Source organism: Rhinatrema bivittatum, chromosome 3 (assembly GCF_901001135.1).
Source record: "Rhinatrema bivittatum chromosome 3, aRhiBiv1.1, whole genome shotgun sequence".
In the NCBI taxonomy this organism is placed as follows: domain Eukaryota; kingdom Metazoa; phylum Chordata; class Amphibia; order Gymnophiona; family Rhinatrematidae; genus Rhinatrema; species Rhinatrema bivittatum.
In genome coordinates this window covers 513,471,355-513,490,338 of record NC_042617.1, presented here as the reverse complement: position 1 = coordinate 513,490,338, position 18,984 = coordinate 513,471,355, and the positions used below count along the sequence as shown (strand labels likewise).

At 42.7% G+C, this 18,984-nt stretch overlaps 1 protein-coding gene across 1 annotated transcript in view; it reads left to right on the top strand.

The window, feature by feature from the left end:
- The first annotated feature begins 291 nt into the window (after nt 1-291).
- The window catches only part of DNAJC27 (DnaJ heat shock protein family (Hsp40) member C27), a 70,909-nt gene continuing 52,216 nt past the window's right edge, over nt 292-18,984 (top strand). The window contains exons 1-2 of the mRNA XM_029596197.1: nt 292-512; nt 13,710-13,792. Coding sequence (XP_029452057.1) covers nt 426-512; nt 13,710-13,792 — 170 coding nt within the window. The 5' untranslated portion in view covers nt 292-425. The remainder of the gene's footprint in view (nt 513-13,709; nt 13,793-18,984) is intronic.

Below are 18,984 nucleotides of genomic sequence, written 5' to 3'. Positions count from 1 at the left end.
TTTAAGCACCTGACTGGTAACACCGTCTCCATGGAAACCAACCAACACAGGAACACACACACACTTCCCCACTATCCCAAGGTGCATTCGCTTCAAGCTGCGGCACGCGAAGAGCAAACGCCAGACGCTCGCACATGTAACAGCTCTGAAAGCAACGCCAACTCGTTCAGGGATTTTACTGTACCCCGGCAAGCTAATCTGTCCCCTGTCCATCCTTTTAAATCGCATTTAAACTCTCGCGGGACTTCGGAGAATCTCCCGAGCTGAACGGAGGTACGGCTGCCGGGACTGTGACGTCATTGCGTTCAAGAATGGGACTTGGAACAGAACTGCTTCCTACCATTCAGAGCCCGTGAGCGGCGCAGGGGTGGGGGGTACAAGAGCGCGCGTGGCGCTTGTCCTGCGGTAGCTGGACGGCCGGCGCCATGGAGACCAACCTGCAGAAGCGGAAGGAGCCCCGCAAGTCCTTGCGCATCAAGGTGATCAGCATGGGCAACGCCGAGGTGGGCAAGGTAAGGAACTGCTTCCAACTCAGCGCCGCCCTTCTCCACCGCCTGCCGTTAGAGGGGTGTCCGAGGTGGGCGCGCCGCTCTGCAGTCTGTGATGCCTCTTGGATTAGCCTAGGTAAAAAGTCCCTGCATACCTTGCTGTCCATGTACTTTCCGGTCTGTAAAACTCAGGCATGGCAATGGCTCTTAGATTGTAAGCTCTTGAGGGTAGGGACTTATTTTACTTGATTTCTAATAGTACTGTAAACTACCTTGAACATTGTCTGGAAAGGCAGGCTAAAAAATTCAGAGGTGGTGTTTATGTTGGTACCGCGGAAGGTGTTGCAGCTTGTAGTGACTCTGCTGGATAAAGGTGGGTGTCTGACTGCCTGATGGGGCAGTTGGGAAACCATGGGATGACTGTTCTTATCATCCTGGGAGGGACAGAAGCAGGGTCTTAAGTATTAGGCCACTGGGAGGATAATATCGGTGTGATGGATCTGATGTGTTTATTCTTCAAAAATGTCTTGCTTGATAAATTCTGCAGAAATAGTATTTTCAGGTTATTGTTCGTAATTTGTGGTTTTGGATTATATGGGTTTAGTTAAAAAATCAAAATCTTTTATACACTCCATACATATAGGCCAATGTAATAAGGCTCACGCTGAAATCTATGCTGATTTTTCTGTGTGGACTTTTTTTTTGTCACGCATGGAAAAAACCAGAGGCAGTGTGGGATGTAATAATGATCGCATATGTTAATTAGATATGTGCTTAAAATCCATGCATACCAAACAAATATGCCATAATGCGTGCAGAAACACACACACAGAAAGCAAAGCTTAGGATGTGTTCTTTGTGCTCCTGATTATATTTTCAAACAAAAGAGATCCAAGAAGTGCTAGACACTTATGCAATAACAAAAATATTTAGAAAAATCTAGCTCAAATATTAAGGGATTGTATGAAGTCAAACTGGGGAAACCTCATAAAGTGCCCACAAAAGGCTATTGAAATGCCTGTAGGGCTACTTGAACGCCAACTCCAACACTGTGGATGTCAGAATAAATTTGTAATCATTGGTGACCCCAGATGAAAAAGATGCTTTATCATCTTTCATAAAGCTATCTTACAAGTCCAGTATGAGTCCACTACTGTGGGTGTGAGTGCTGGTATACAATGATATTGTTATACCAGATTATGCTCACTGTTATGATGCCAAGGGAATATGTGGAAATCTTCATGCATTAAGTGTAACGACCCCGACACTGCAATGTTTTGACTAGAAGTTCTTCGTCAGGGAATCACTTATAGGCATGGAATCTGCTTGTATATCCCGGCTGTAATAACATACCTGGAACAGTATTGAAAACATACAATCCTTGTGGTGATGCACAAAATATCTATTAATAGACAGCAAAAAACGGATGACACGGGACTCACTCTGTGCGTAGTAGTGAATGCGCTCCTTCAATGTGATGCTTTTTGCTCACTAAGGGTGGAGCACTAGCTCGCAAGATTGTGGTCGATGTGCTTCTTCAGTAAATACTCTTTACTCACTATGAATCATAATGCACAAGATAAAAAATGTGTCCGTAGATTGGCAAATATTACAGTTATATGAAGATATCACAAAAAACTTACATGCGCGGTTTCGATCTGCTCACACAGGGGTTCCCTTTGAAATTCAAAATGGCCCCCTGATGACATATATGACCAAATTCGGTCACATACGTCATTTCCTTTCACACAGAATCGGCGGGAGTTTTTTGTTTAAAGCTTAACGTTTTTGGCCGCCGACTGTCAGTGCTCGCACAGCCAAATGAGCAGATCGAAACCGCGCATGTAAGTTTTTTGTGATATCTTCATATAACTGTAATATTTGCCAATCTATGGACACATATTTTTTATCTTGTGCATTATGATTCATAGTGAGTAAAGAGTATTTACTGAAGAAGCACATCGACCACAATCTTGAGAGCTAGCGCTCCACCCTTAGTGAGCAAAAAGCATCACATTGAAGGAGTGCATTCACTACTACGCAGAGTGAGTCCCGTGTCATCCGTTTTTTGCTGTCTATTAATAGATATTTTGTGCATCACCACAAGGATTGTATGTTTTCAATATTGTTCCAGGTATGTTATTACAGCCGGGATATACAAGCAGATTCCATGCCTATAAGTGATTCCCTGACGAAGAACTTCTAGTCAAAACATTGCAGTGTCGGGGTCGTTACACTTAATGCATGAAGATTTCCACATATTCCCTTGGCATCATAACAGTGAGCATAATCTGGTATAACAATATCATTGTATACCAGCACTCACACCCACAGTAGTGGACTCATACTGGACTTATAAGATAGCTTTATGAAATAGCAAGCATCTTTTCCATCTGGGGTCACCAATGATTACAAATTTATTCTTCGTGTTAATCTCCGCCCAGATGAGACCAAAAAATCTACTCTCTTGTGCCCAAAAATTAATCTCACCCTATTATGTGTTTTATAGAACCACAATTTATTAAAAAATAATTTTTATTAAAAAATAATTTGTTGAGGAATGGGGTAAGTTTCATATATTTTGACGCATGCCTCCACGGCCTTGCTTCATTTATTGTATTATAATCATCAACTTACCACCCTCCCACTCGCTTTTTTCTGTTCAACTTTTTATTGAAATTTTAAATGTGTGAATCAATCTGTCCTCTTAACCATATCTCCAGGTTCACCAAAAAATATCTCTGAAAAAGTTTTGGAAATCTTTACTCTGTTGGTCCTTACTTTTTTATATAAAAGTTAAGCTAAGGCATTCTTCGCTCTTATTCCAATTGTATATTGGTGTTATTCTTCCTTTCTTTATCAATGATTACTTTATTTAACCCAAGACGTACCACCTCCCATTGGCTGATAGACGATCTGCTGACCAATTTAAAAAGAAAGACTCGGAAGCGAGCCGGTAGAAGAACGCCATCATTCAGAGCTTGGTAGCCTGAGAGTGAGGAAAGACGCGAACCGACAGAAGAACGCCACCATTCAGAGTTTGGGAACCTGAGAGTGAGGAATGAAGAACAAATCATACTCCCCTGTTGAAGAAAAGGAGGTCTTTTGTGTTGGGAGCATACGGGAGATAAGTTTTTGTGACTTATAATATTCCATTGGCATTTGGGAGCATATAAGAGACAAGGTTTTGCGATTTGTAACATTCAACCGGCGTTTGAGGAGAATATTTATTCTGTTAAGTTTATGTGACATTAGATCCTCATACATAACCAATACTCCAAGTCACAGTAAAAGTTTATTTGAGAATTATATGAGATTTAAGCTTCCAGATCAAGCAAATATCTAATTGTATTTAATGAATTAATGAAGAAACAAAGTTTCATTGAAAAAAGAAACACTTGGGTTAAATAAAGTAATCATTGATAAAGAAAGAAAGAATAACACCAATATACAATTGGAATAAGAGCGAAGAATACCTTAGCTTAACTTTTATATAAAAAAGTAAGGACCAACAGAGTAAAGATTTCCAAAAATTTTTCGGAGATATTTTTTGGTGAACCTGGGGATATGGTTAAGAGGACAGATTGATTCACACATTTAAAATTTCAATAAAAAGTTGAATAAAAAAAAGCGAGTGGGAGGGTGGTAAGTTGATGATTATAATACAATAATTGAAGCAAGGCCGTGGAGGCATGCGTCAAAATATATGAAACTTACCCCATTCCTCAACAAATTATTTTTTAATAAAAATTATTTTTTAATAAATTGTGGTTCTATAAAACACATAATAGGGTGAGATTAATTTTTTGGTACAAATTTATTCTGACATCCACAGTGTTGGAGTTGGAGTTCAAGTAGCCCTAAAGGCATTTCAATAGCCTTTTGTAGGCACTTTATGAGGTTTCCCCAGTTTGACTTCATACAATGCCTTAATATTTGAGCTAGATTTTCCTGGTTATATTTTGGCATTTATGTAACATCCTCAGGATGACTTACAACAAATTGCATAAAAACATGACACCCTGATTTGGGAAGCCATTAATTTAAGGGGGAGAAATTGGCTTGCCCAGGGTACCAACCAGAGGCAGAATATGTTGCTGGTGTCCTGTTTATTACTTGTACAAATTTGATTAACTGCTTTCTGCTGTTGTGTGCAAGATAACTTACAATAAAGCATAGTTGTATACTTTATAATCTATATTTATAGTACATACATCATTGTTTTATATCATGCTTTTCCAACAGTAGAATTCAAATTGTCATATTAAAGTAATAAAACTGGATACATAATGTGGATAATATATAATGTTAATAGAGCAAAATGGTTTGCAGGGGTGACCATATTTACTACAGATAGTACAAAGACAAGAAAGCAGGAGTGACATGGAGGAGTAGCCTACTGGTTAGAGCAGTGGGCTGCGATCCAGGGAGTGTCAGCAGGATTTGAATCCTTCAACTTCTTTTGTCTCAGGTACAAACTTAGGGCTTCATTTAGTAAGCATTTTCCCTATAGACACAGAATGGGAGAAAAGCCTTAGTAAATCAGGACCTTAGATTCCAGCCCAATTCTGGAATACCTTTAGTTCCGGCATGTAATCTGCATTAGATGATCAAGGGGTTAAAGGGGCATAAAGCCATCACGGAAAGATTAAATGATTTCTTTGCTTCGGTGTTTACTGAAGAGGATTACTTTACGTCCTCTTCAAATCCTACAGAACACAGCAGCCAGAATCTTAACCGGATCAAAAAACCAAGAACATATCACTCCAATACTAATCTCCTTACACTGGCTCCCAATAAAATACAGAATAGAATACAAAGTACTGACAACCCTGCATAAAATAATCATTGGACAACAAAGTAACTGGCTAAGCAAATACATCGTAACACACAATCCAAAACGGAACTTACGATCTAGAAATAAAGACCTCCTCAAACTCCCTCATGCAAGAATCACTCGACTAAACGCAACACGTGAGAGTGCCATATCAATCGCCAGGCCTAAATTATGGAACTCTATACCAAGTGAAATAAGAACTCAACCAAGCATGAAAATGTTTAAAAAAGAATTAAAAACCTGGCTTTTCACAAGAGCCTACTCTAACTCACTAAATCAACCAGCATACAAAGCAAACATGCAATACAACAACAGAAAAAGGATAAACCCCCAGCGAAGTAACAACAGTATGTAGAAAATATCTGCAGAACGAACGTGCAGAATGTAAGAACTTTGTATGTAACACCTTGCAGTAGGTTAAACATGTGGTATGCAGTATGTAATAACTTGATGCGCAAGTGTTAACTAATAGATGAAACTAACCTTCACTACATGATAAGATTATGTGATGACGATGTTACAATCTGATGCATGTTTATGTAAACCGTTCTGATGGTGAAACCGAATGATGGTATACAAAACACATTAAATAAATAAATAAATGTTGGGGAGATTAAATAAATAAATAAATAAATGTTGGGGAGATACCCATACCAGAGAAGGTTTTCATGGGTACTGATTCAGATGGACTGAACCAAATCACGGTGAACCTAATATGTGGTAGGGTTGACAAACTGAAGAGAGGTAAATCACCTTGACAGGATGGTATAAACCTCAGGGTTCTGAAGGAACTAAAAAATGAAATTTCAGAGCGATTAGTAAAAAATTTGTAACCTATTATTAAAACCATCCATTGTACCTGAAGACTGGAGGATAGCTAATGTAACCCCAATATTTAAAAAGGGCTTCAGGGGTGATCCGGAAAACTACAGACCAGTTAGCCTGACTTCATTGCCAGGAAAAATAGTGGAAAGTGTTCTAAATATCAAAATCACAGAACATATAGAAAAACATGGTTTAATGGAACAAAGTCAGCATGGCTTTACCCAAGGCATGTCTTGCCTCACAAATCTGCTTCACTTATTTGAAGGAGTTAATAAACATGTAGATAAAGGTGATCCGGTAGATGTAGTGTATTTGGATTTTTAGAAGGCGTTTGACAAAGTTCCTCTTGAGAGGCTTCTAGGAAAAGTAAAAAATCATGGGATAGGTGGAGATGTCCTTTCGTGGATTACAAACTGCCTAAAAGACAGGAAACAGAGTAGGATTAAATGGACAATTTTCTTAGTGGAAGGGAGTGGGCAATGGAGTGCCTTAGGGATCTGTATTGGGACCAGTACTTTTCAATATATTTATTAATGATATGGAAAGAAATACAAGTGAGGTAATCAAATTTGCAGATGATACAAAATTATTCAGAGTAGATAAATCATAAGCAGATTGTAATAAATTGCAGGAAGATCTTGTGAGACTGGAAAATTGGGCATCCAGATGGCAGATGAAATTTAATGTGAATAAGTGCAAGGTGATGCATATAGGGAAAAATAACCCATGATATAGTTACACAATGTTAGGATCCATATTAGGAGCCTACCACCCAAGAAAGAGATCTAGGCGTCATAGTGGATAACACATTGAAATCATCGATTCAGTGTGCTGCAGCAGTCAAAAAAGCAAACAGAATGTTGGGATTTATTAGAAAGGGAATGGTGAATAAAACGGAAAATGTCATAATGCCTCTATTGCTCCATGGTGAGATTGCACCTTGAATACTGTGTACAATTCTGGTCGCCGCATCTCAAAAAAGATATAGTTGCGATGGAGAAGGTACAGAGAAGGGCGACCAAAATGAGAAAGGGAATGGAACAGCTCCCCTATGAGGAAAGACAAAAGAAGTTAGGACTTTTCAGCTTGGAGAAGAAACGGCTGAGGGGGGATATATTAGAGGTGTTTAAAATCATGAGAGGTCTAGAACGGGTAAATGTGAATCGGGTATTTACTCTTTCGGATAATAGACTAGGGGGCACTCCATGAAGTTAGCATGTGGCATGTTTAAAACTAATCGGAGAAAGTTCTTTTCACTCAATGCACAATTAAGTTCTGTTTTAAAGGGTCGGGGTGGGTTTTTTGTTTATCGGCTCGGGCGCAGCCGATAAACAAAACCGCGATGGGGCTGGACGAAAAAAAACCCACGATGTGAACCGGAATCCGAACCGATTCCGATTCACATCTCTACCAGTAATCAACCAGATAGGTGGTTGAGGGTGTGAGAGAGGGAATATAGTGTTTTCTGGAGGGAATGTAGAAAGCAGTCCGAATTGGGTATACAGTTAGTCAGACAGGTTTGGTGGTAGTTTCAGCTTTGAGTCTTACAGGTGTGGATGATTGTAGTTTGGAGCTTACCAGATAATGGTCAATCCAGAAGACTTGGGTGGTCTGTACGTTTTTAGTTGATATGCTACCAGTAATAAAGGGTATAACCAGCTTTATGGGATGGTTTGTCAATCACTTGGTTTAGTCCTGTAGTATCCAGTGTACTAAGAAACTCACCAGGGGGATGGTGTCCAAGTGAAATTTGTCAACATGGATATTGAAGTTGCCAAGTACCTGTGTCTTAGGATGTTCCAACAGGAGTTAATAAACATGTGGATAAAAGTGAACCGGTAGATATAGTATACTTTGGATTTTCAGAAGGCGTTTGACAAAGTTCCTCATGAGAGGCTTCTAGGAAAAGTAAAAAGTCATGGGATAGGTGGCGATGTCCTTTCATGGATTGCAAACTGGCTAAAAGACAGGAAACAGAGTAGGATTAAATGGACAGTTTTCTGAGTGGAAGGGAGTGGACAGTGGAGTGCCTCGGGGATCTGTATTGGGACCCTTACTTTTCAATATATTTATAAATGATCTGGAAAGAAATACAACGAGTGAGATAATCAAATTTGCAGATGACACAAAATTGTTCGGAGTAGTTAAATCAAAAGCAGATTGTGATAAATTGCAGGAAGACCTTGTGAGACTGGAAAATTGGGCATCCAAATGGCATGCTATAATTACACAATGTTGGGTTCCATATTAGGTGTTAAACCCAAGAAAGAGATCTAGGTATCATAGTGGATAACACATTGAAATTGGTTCAGTGTGCTGCGGCTGTCAAAAAAGCAAACAATGTTGGGAATTATTAGAAAGGGAATGGTGAATAAAACGGAAAATGTCATAATGCCTCTGTATCGCCACATGCTAACTTCATGGAGTGCCCCCTAGTCTTTCTACTATCCGAAAGAGTAAATAACCGATTCACATCTACCTGTTCTAGACCTCTCATGATTTTAAACACCTCTAATATATCCCCCCTCAGCCGTCTCTTCTCCAAGCTGAAAAGTCCTAATCTCTTTAGTCTTTCCTCATAGGGGAGCTGTTCCATTCCCCTTATCATTTTGGTAGCCCTTCTCTGTACCTTCTCCATCACAACTATATCTTTTTTGAGATGCGGCGACCAGAATTGTACACAATATTCAAGGTGCGGTCTCACCATGGTCTTTCTGCAATTTATCACAATCTGCTTGTGATTTAACTACTCTGAACATAATAATCAGGTTGGCTTTGTCCCATCTAGGATGGCTAGTGATAATATTCGGAAGGTCATTGATATCATTGATTGGGTACAGGGCAAACAAATTCCCGCAGTACTGTTAGCTATTGTTGCTGAAAAGGCCTTTGACCTTGTTCATTGGCCTTTTCTCTTCCATGTCTTACAGAAAATGGGATTTGGCACATACTTCCAACACTGGGTGCGGGCGCTCTTTGACTCCCCGAAGGCTCGGGTGAAGGTGAATGGAGGCTACAGTTCCTGCTTTGATATCCAGAGAGGTGCTAGGCAAGGCTGTCCACTCTCGCCTATGTTATTTGCCCTTTTCCTAGAGCCCTTGGCCTCCAAAGTGCGTCAATCCTCTGGAGTAACTGGTGTGGAACTTGTAGGTATACATGGCAAAATGTCGCTTTTTGCGGATGATGTCCTTTTTACCTTGACTAATCCCTATGATTCTTTAACAGAGGTAGTGGGAGAGCTTGAGGCCTTTCATAAAGTGACTGGGTTCAGAGTCAATCATGACAAATCTGAATTGTTAAGTCTTACTCTGCCCTCGCTAGAAGTGGATCGCATATCTGCAGCATTTCCTTTTCGCTGGGCAAAACAATCTATTAAATATTTAGGGGTACAGATAGGGGCTAACCTGACGGAGCTTTTTGATCATAATTATACCTCATTGTGGTGGAAAATTGATCAGGACCTTCAGAGCTGGGGGCAGGAACTCTTTTCATGGATGGGTCGCATAGTGATTTTAAAAATGAATGTCCTCCCTCGTTTATTATATTTGTTTTCTACTTTGCCAGTACTAGTTCCGAAAGCGATACTTAGTCTGGCAAAAGAAGTTTTTTGATTACATCTGGAACAGACGGCCACCCAGGGTTGCGTGTGCTGTTCTCTTCCTTCCTCATAAGAATTGGGGTAGGGGGATCCCGAATCTCACCTGGTATCACGGGGCAGCGCACATGAGGGCACTTGGTGATACTTATATACATATGACCTAAAGCAGTGGGTACGTTTAGAGCAGGCAGTGATTGAGGTAATGCCCTTACAAGCTTTATTTTGGCAACCAAAGCATACCTGGAGACCTCTCGATTTCACGCCAGTTGCTCTGCAGGCCACGCTTGCCAATTGGTCTCACTGGAAGGCTAACATGGTGGGTTCTTTTCTCTATCACCAATCATCTTACCTTTTCCATAACACAAGGTTTCCAGCAGGTCTCACGTCCCGACTGTTTCACAAATGGATGACCATGGTATAATTAATTTTTGTCACCTCAGAATCTCCAGGATAGATTTGGAGGGGATTTACAGGACTTCCTGGGGATGGCTCAGGTCCGGCATTTTCTGCACAATTTATCAGTTACCCAGGTGGTCCGCCCCACTAACTCTTTATTTGAGACATATTGTGCACATGCTGATAAGGTTACGGGGGTCATCTCCAAGCTCTATAACCTTCTGGAACAGACGGCCACCCAGGAACCTATTTTCTCATATATGGGCATGGACGGTTGACCTTGGGGATGTATTAACTGAGGATAACTGGGATATTGTGTTTCAGCAAACCGCTATAAGCTCAATTTCATCCGCCATCCGCAATCCAAGAGCATTGCTATAAGTTATTGTATCGGTGGCACTTGACTCCGGTTCGGCTGCATGCTATGTACCCTCATGTTTCTGATCAATGTTGGAGGAATTGAGGACAAGTGGGCACATATCTTCATATCTGGTGGACATGCCCTTTCGTGCTTCCTTTCTGGGACAAACTGCAAAAATGGCTGCGGGTCGTTACTGAGTTGCTTCTCCTTCCCAGCGAGGACTCAACTAAGCCTATGCAATCCTTTATATCACAAGTCTATATTGCAGCTCGTTGTGAACTTGTGAAAGCATGGAAACTGCCCCACCTACCATCTTTGCCTGCTGTGATCCATAGACTTCATTCATGCTATAGCAGGGGTCGGGAACCTTTTTGGCTGAGAGAGCCATGAACGCCACATATTTTAAAATGTAATTCCATGAGAGCCATACTAACTACAACCCCCTACTCTCCTGACGCCCCCAAGACCTGCCAAATTAATTTACTACAACCCCCCATCCTCCTAAAACCCCCCCCCCCCCCCAAAGACCTGCCAAAAGTCCCTGGTGATCCAGCGGGGGGTCCAGGGCTCGCAGACAAATCTTTAATAAAAAAGTAAAAATCTAACAAAACCCCCCACCCTCCTGACCCCCCCAAGACCTGCCAAAAGTCCCTGGTGGTCCAGCGGGGGTCCAGGATCGATCTCCTGGACTTGGGCTGTCTGCTGCCAGTAGTCAAAATGGCGCTGATGGCCCTTTGCCCTCACTATGTCACTTGGGTTGACCAATGGCGGCGGTAGCCCCTGTGACATAGTAAGGGCAAAGGGCCGTCTGCGCCATTTTGACTACTGGCAGCCGACAGCCCAAGTCCAGGAGATCGATCCCGGACTGCTCCTGGACCCCCGCTGGACCAGCAGGGACTTTTGGCAGGTCTTGGGGGGGGGGGTCAGGAGGGTGGGGGTTGTATTAAATTAATTTTGGAGGTCTTGGGGGACGTCAGGAGGATGGGGGGTTTTGTTAGATTTTTACTTTTTTATTAAAGATTTGTCTGCGAGCCAGATTCAGCCATCAAAAGAGCCATATCTGGCTCCCGAGCCATAGGTTCCTGACCCCTGTGCTATAGGATGGCCCACCTCACTGCCCTTCGTCGAGATCAGATGCCTGCTCTTCGCCGTTCTTGGGAACCCTTTATCAAGTGGCTTGCCACTCAATCTCTGCCAGGGGGCACCTAAGATGCCTGTTCACTCTTTATTTTTACCTTATCCCTTTCTTGTGCACCTTTTCGAACTTGCCTAAACATGGACAAGTAGAAATAAACACCCAGAGCCATTTTTGTTACCTCATGAGATTTATTATGAGTCATATACTCTTGACATTACACCTTGTATTGTATGCTATTGTCATACTGTTTTGAACAATCTGCCTACTTTCCACCTTGACGTTATGTACCCGTTTTTATGCTATACCTGTTCACAGAAGAGATGGGAGGGGGAGGGGGGATTACAGGCGGTTTATTCTATGATAACCTTATTGACTCACATGTTTTCTTTGTATAACACTGATATTTTTGTCAATAAAACTTTACATTAAAAAAAAAAACTGCATCGTCTGTCCACATACATGAAGACCATACAATAAAAACTTTCTCAACTGAAACCAATTCTAAACCCCCAAAAAACAGAAATCGTATGGTTAAGGAGAGAGAACATGATTTTCAAACCTCCATCCCTAAACATAGGAATTACTAACATCACTCCCTCAGATCAAGTTCTAGATCTAGGAATTCAGAGCGAGAACTTCACCATGAAAAAGTATGTAAACAAATTCATTAAAATTGGATACTCCATTGACTGACACTTTTAGCAATACAGGACTTCCGCACTGTCTTACACACACTTTATATTTTCAAACTTAGATTACTGCAACTCCCTTTTACTAGGCCTACCCTCAATTATACTAAAACCACTACAGTTATATGCATCTGCAAAACTTACTAGGGACTAGGAAATTCGAACACATCACCCCCTCACTGATTGATCTGCACTGGCTAACTGTACAGTCCAGAATTCAGTATAAAGTATTATCACTAATTTTCAGTTTCACCAACAGTATCAACCTGTGTTTACCAGGAATGACAGTTCAACTTGACACACCACAGAGAGACCTAAGATCACAAAACAAAGGTCTTCTAATGGTACCCGCCGCTCGGATCACGCACCAAACACAAACAAGAGACCGAATGTTTTCCCCAAATTGTGGAACTCACTCCCTGAGTCAATAAGTCAGATAACAGAAAAAAAGAATTTCAAGCACGAATTGAAAACATGGCTCTTTAGAAACGCATATGATTTAATGTAAAATACCATTATGCAGCAAAATCAATACCTAAGATAATGGTAGTAGAGGGAACAATAATTAATGATCTAAAGTGAATTATGAGTAGAATTAGAACTTGTATATACTATTATGTCTGGCTGAATTAGATCTTGTTTTTTATATTATGTTGATCAAGAACATGTATAAATATGAACTTGATTATACAGCAGCTATTGTGATATCTGATATTAATAACTAGAATATTTGCCATTACATAGAACAAGAAAGTGAATGTTGACACACAATATGTGATAATTGACCATGAATTTGAATATCGATTTTGAAAACCATTGTGATCTTCTGTGGAACAACTGTATATAAAAACCTAAAAAAAATAGAGGAGGAAAGTGTGAGGTGATGAAAGGTTGTCTGTGTTTATGTGTATGTCCCCTTTAACAGTTTTTTGATGGTTCTTTAAAGACAAAAGGATGAGATTAGACAGATGATCTACCTAAAAATCAAAAACATGTTTACTGCAAGTTAATATTTGCCACCTTGTTTAGTGATCTTGATGGTTTTAACCTTTGTTAGACAAAGGCTGTAATTAGTTCATTTTGTATTTTTGTTTCCAATTTAAGCTTGTTAGCAAACAGGTCAGTGTCTTAGTGGGAATTAATTAATGCCTTATTTGCTAAGACAGGAGCCAATGAATTCGAGGGCTTCTTTCTTGTGCAATAATTTACAGAAGCATCTGTACATGTAGGTCTAAAAGACTTATTGAATTACATTGTGGATATGTACAATACTGCACTTGTTGTACAATATTGAGTCTGGTGTCTCAAAAAGCATCCTTTCTTGTGGTATTGAAGCTTCCAGCTTGATTGTGAGTTTCTTTCTTTCTTTTTTTTTAGAGCTGTATTATAAAACGCTATTGTGAGAAGAGATTTGTTTCCAAATACCTAGCAACAATTGGAATTGATTATGGAGTCACAAAGTGAGTATCCCTTGCTTTTTCTCATTTGTTTTCTAGTTCTCTGCGGGAAATATAAATAGTTTGAACACTGTAGAAAGAGCTGACAAGTTTTTTGTTTGAGTAATGTCATTGACATGTTAAATCTCACATCAGTGTAGTGTGGGTTTTTTTAGTACCTTTTAGTTTTACTTTTCATTATTCATGTCTGACACATTTGCCACTTAAGATGCTGCATGAGCAAAAACGAAAAGTGAGACTTTTAGTTGACTTCGCAGAAGTGAGAGACTGTTGAGCCTGATGTACTGAACAGTATTTTCATTGTTTATGGGGGATGGGGGGATGCTTTTTTCTCTGAGGACAAGCAGGATGGCAGCCCTCACACGTGGGTGACATCGAATGGAGTCTGGCACAGAAAACTTGTGTCAAAGTTTCTAGAGCTTTGAGCCTCATTGAGCATGTTCACACATGCAATATACTACACATCCACATGGGGTACCCTCATTGATGGACGTTGCCATCGATTTCAATCTTGCATCCCATTTGTTTCATGGCGACATGTCCACTTCTGGTTTTAAGCGATGCCCCAGGTGTATGAGGACCATGTTTATCGTGGATCTCCATGATAGATGTATCCTCTACCTTGAGGCATTACACAACCAGGTTTTGTAGCAAGTGTGCCAAGATGACCCCGAAGGATGGTAAGATCCAGATCAACAAGATAGAGTGCCTCTTCGGGCCAGAGAAGACCAATGCATCGGCATCAACATTGGAGCCGCACCAGTGGACACTGAGCCAGTGACATTAGTTGGGGCCACCAGTTCCATCAATGTTGTTGACTGACAGGGACACTGAAGACCAACCACCGTTCGGCTCCTCCAGGTCAAGGATGTTGGATTTGTCATCCTCGTCATCAGAGAAGGACCAATCTGAGCATCGAAGGAAGCCAAAAAAGCATCAGCATCTGACCCTTTCGATGCATGGGAATCCACCAGCTTCTGCTATGAGACCCCTGAAGCGACCCCGTGGCTAAGAAAGCCAGTCCTCCATCTATGCCAGGGATACGCCATGGTCTCCACTGGTCCTGATGCCCGTCACAGATCCTCTTGGTTCCCAAGAGGATCTGGTTACACCTCCTGGGTCCCAGCCTGTCCTAGCATCAATGATTTTCAAGGAGGAATTGGAGAGGTGCATACAGCCGGCCATGGAGAAGGCCATGTGTGGCCTCTGCGTCTGAGCACAGACACCGGCACAGTCGCTCCTTCAGCCACTGCTTGAATCCCTGCATGCGCTTATCGGCATGTTACCCCCACCCCACCCCTAATGTCTGTTCCCAGGACGGCATCAATGCCCTGCTGGGCACCAGCACAGTTTCCAACCGATCTGATTTTCATCTCCAGCTCCTCTGAGGAGGAAACACCCCACTTGATGCTGGCAGAGAAACCAGGGCCCTGGCCAAATCAGCCGGTTGAACCGGTGCCTACACCACTGGCTGGAGGCTGAGCGCCTAGGGCACTGTCACCAATCGATGACAGTAGAAATAAAGGCACCTATGATCCCTTAGGGAATGACCCCTCTGTGGCTCCAATGACTCTTCATATGGTCTCCACTCAGAAATATCTCCTCCAGACAATCAAAGGAAGTTTCTGCTAAGGACCCAAATGCAAGTTTTGTTTTGTGTAATGGTGGAGGCATCCTATTTCAGTGATGACTGAAGGGGATACCAGGCACAAAATGCTAAATATCCTCCAGTACGTGGAGCCTCCCAATGAGATTGTAGCAGTACCAGTGCACAAGATCCTTGTAGAGTTACTTATGAGGATATTGGAACACTCTCTTTCATAGTGCCTACCGTTAACAGGAAGGCGGACACGATTTATCTCGTCCAAAAGGCTCTCCGATTCAATAAGTGTCAGCTGCCCCACTAATCTATTATTTGTCGAGTCCAGACCACCCAGGTGCAAGAAGGCCAAGTGTTCTCTGACTCATTCTTCAGCATCCCCGGGAAAGGATCAGCAAGCAGTGGGTAGTCTTGGGAGGGAAGGTGTCCAGAGCTCTATGCTTATTGCCCATATAGCGACCTACCAGTCCTACATGAGCCAGTACGTGCGTCACATCCTGAATCGGATGCAGGAGGTTGCCGAGCAACTGCCTTAGAAAAAGCATAAGTGCCTATAGTCGCTGATGCATAAGGGTCTGGAGTGCGAAAAACAAGGGCCTCTGCAGTGGAAATCTGTGCCTGCAGGATCACATGGCTGCAGGACTCAGATCTCAGACTGGAGGTGCAAGAGTGACCTCTGGATGTGCCATGAATCTCTTAGAAGTAAAGTAAAGGATGTTGTGGTCCAGATCCGGGACCACCATGCGACACTCCAGCAGCTCTCCACTGGCAGTCAGGACTCATCTTCAGCCATGAGGCTGTCTAAGTTTGGGCCCAGGGAAGTATTTGTTCTACTCAAAGAAGTGCTACCCTCCACCACCTCACTCCCATCAGCAACACCAGGCCCCTCCTAGCCGCCGAGGCAACAAAGGGCCCCAAAGCTCCAGCCAGCACCTCTGTGAACTCCAGGGATGAGATTTTGACTGGATTGCAGGGAACATAGGTCACCTGTATCCGAAGCGATAGATCTGCCAAACCAGTGGCCCAGTGTAACCTCAGATCAGTGGCTTCTATTCATCGTTTGCAAGGGCTACAAATTAAACCTATTGGGTACCCTGCTAAATTGACCCCCAAGCCCATTCTGTGGCCTGGTAGCACATCAGGAGGTACTAGTTGCTGAGCTCGTCTCCTTCTTAATGGCCAGGGCAGTCGAACCTGTTCCACCAGGGCAAAGAGTGGGAGGAGTTTTATTCTGGTACTTCCTGATACTAAAAGAAATAGGGACTCCATCCCATCTTAGACAGACATAAGGACCTTGAACAAATTTATCAAGAGAGAAAAGTTCAGGATGGTTTCCCTGGGCACCCTGATTTCCCCCCCCCCCCCCCCCCCCCCCCACTCTTTGCAAAAAGGGGACTGGCTATTCTCCCCGGATCTAAAAGACGCCTACACTCTTACTTCTGATGGCCTGGGAAGATCTTGATGTATCTCATATTCATGGTGGGAAAGCAGCACTTCCAATATTACTTTCTGCTGTCTGTGCTCACATCAGCCCCAAGTGTCTTCACGAAATGCCTAGCTGTAGTGGCAGCGCACTTTTGCAGACTGGAAATTCATGTTTTCCCATATCTGGATGATTGGCTGGACAAGAGCATCTCTCAGGCAGTGGCCAACAAGGTCCATGTGCTTGACCATCCAAGTGCTGGAGACAGAGTTCATTGTCAACTACCCAAAGTCCTATCTCAGCCTGTTACCACAATTTGACTTTTTGGAGCTCTGCTAGACTTGGCTCGGATGAAGGCCTTCCTGCCCTGCCCTGGCAATGGGCCATCAATCTGATGACCATCACTGCAGGGATTCAGCAGAGCCACCAGGCATCAGCATGGCACATGTTGAGGCTGTTGGGCCATATGGCTGCTACAGTACATGTCATTCCCTTGGCATGTTTACACACGTGAAAGTTCCAATGGACCATTTAGGATCTCTAGGATCACATCTGAGTCACTCTATTCTGGTGTTGGGAAATTTTGAATTTAGAAAAAGGGGTGTTCTTCCAAAGTCCTCTCACCAAAATTGTTCTGACCACAGATGCGTCCACCCTGGGTTGGGGAGCTCATAGATGGACTTAACACCCAGGATCTATGGTCCGCCTAGGAATGTCTCTGCCAAATCCAATTTTTTGGAGCTCTGGGTGATCAGGTAAGCGCAGTGGGTTTATAGAGATCGGCTGTCCAACAAAATTGTTCTCATACCACATTGTCACTTGGTTGTTGATCTGTATGTCAACAAGCAGAGAGGTATGGGACTGTACCTCCTGTGTCAGGAAGCAGTCCGGTCTTGGGCCCTCTCCTATGGGATGGTGTTTAGGGCCATGTGCCTGGCCAGAACGGAGAATGTAATACTGGACAGACAGAATGGGTCATGTCTTTATACTCCACAAATGTTCTATGGACCAAGGTGTCACGAATTGGATCCTTCCACCTTGGAGGAAGCCTGGATGTGGATCTCTTTGCAGTGCCTTGGAACAGGAAAACTCCTTAGTCCTGCTCCCTGTACAGGACATTTGGCAGATCAGCCTCAGATGCCTTCACCCGCCATGGAGACAAGGGTTTTCCTGTATGCATATCCTCCACTGGTAGTGAAGACTTTCTTGAAGTTTAGCAAGGACAAAGGGACTATGATCCTCATAACCCCCACTGGCTGAGATGGATCCGGTTTCTACTTCTCTGGGAGATGTTAATCTGGAAACCTCTCAGGCGGGAGATTTCTCCAGATCTCATCATCCAGGATTGAGGTAGGTTGTGCCATCTCAACCTCCAGGCCCTGTCACTCACATCCTGGATGTTGAAAAGTTGATATTGCAACCACTCGATCTCTTGGAGGATGTCTCTCTGGTCTTGGTGGCTTTCAGAAAGCCTTCCACTAGAAAGTCTTACAGACTGAAGAGAAGGAGGTTTTCAATGTGGTGTGAGCGGAAGGCCCCACCACAAAAACTGCTTGACTACCTTCTATACCTATTGGAAGCTGGTTTGAAAACTAACTTCGTTAGCATTCATTGGAGTGCGTCTGGGGCATATCACTGTGATGTAGTTGGTATGCTCGTCTCTGTACAGCCTACATTTGTACATTTCATGCGGGACCTGATTCAGTTGAAGCCTCCCCTAAGGCCTCCGTCTGTGTCTTGGGACCTCAATGTGGCACAACCTACCTTTGAGCTGCTGTGTTCCTGTGACCTGAAGTACCTGACCTGGAAGGTCACATTTTTGGTGCTGGTCACTTCAGCACGCAGGGTCAACAAGCTCCAGGCCTTAGTGACTTATCCACCTTACACTGTTTTTTCATGATAGGGATGGACTTACGTGCGCACCAGAAGTTCCTACCTAAGGTGGTGTTGGACTTCCATCTTAACCAATCCGTCATCCTTCTGACATTCTATCCCAGGCCCCATTTGAACCAAGGCAAAGAAGCCCTATACAGTTTGGACTGCAAAAATGTCTTAGCCTTCTATCTGGAGTGGATGGAAGCCCGTAGACAGTCCACCCAACTTTTAGTTTCTTTTGATTAGGAATAATTTGGAAATCGCCATTGCCAAGCAGATACTTTCTAATTGGCTAGC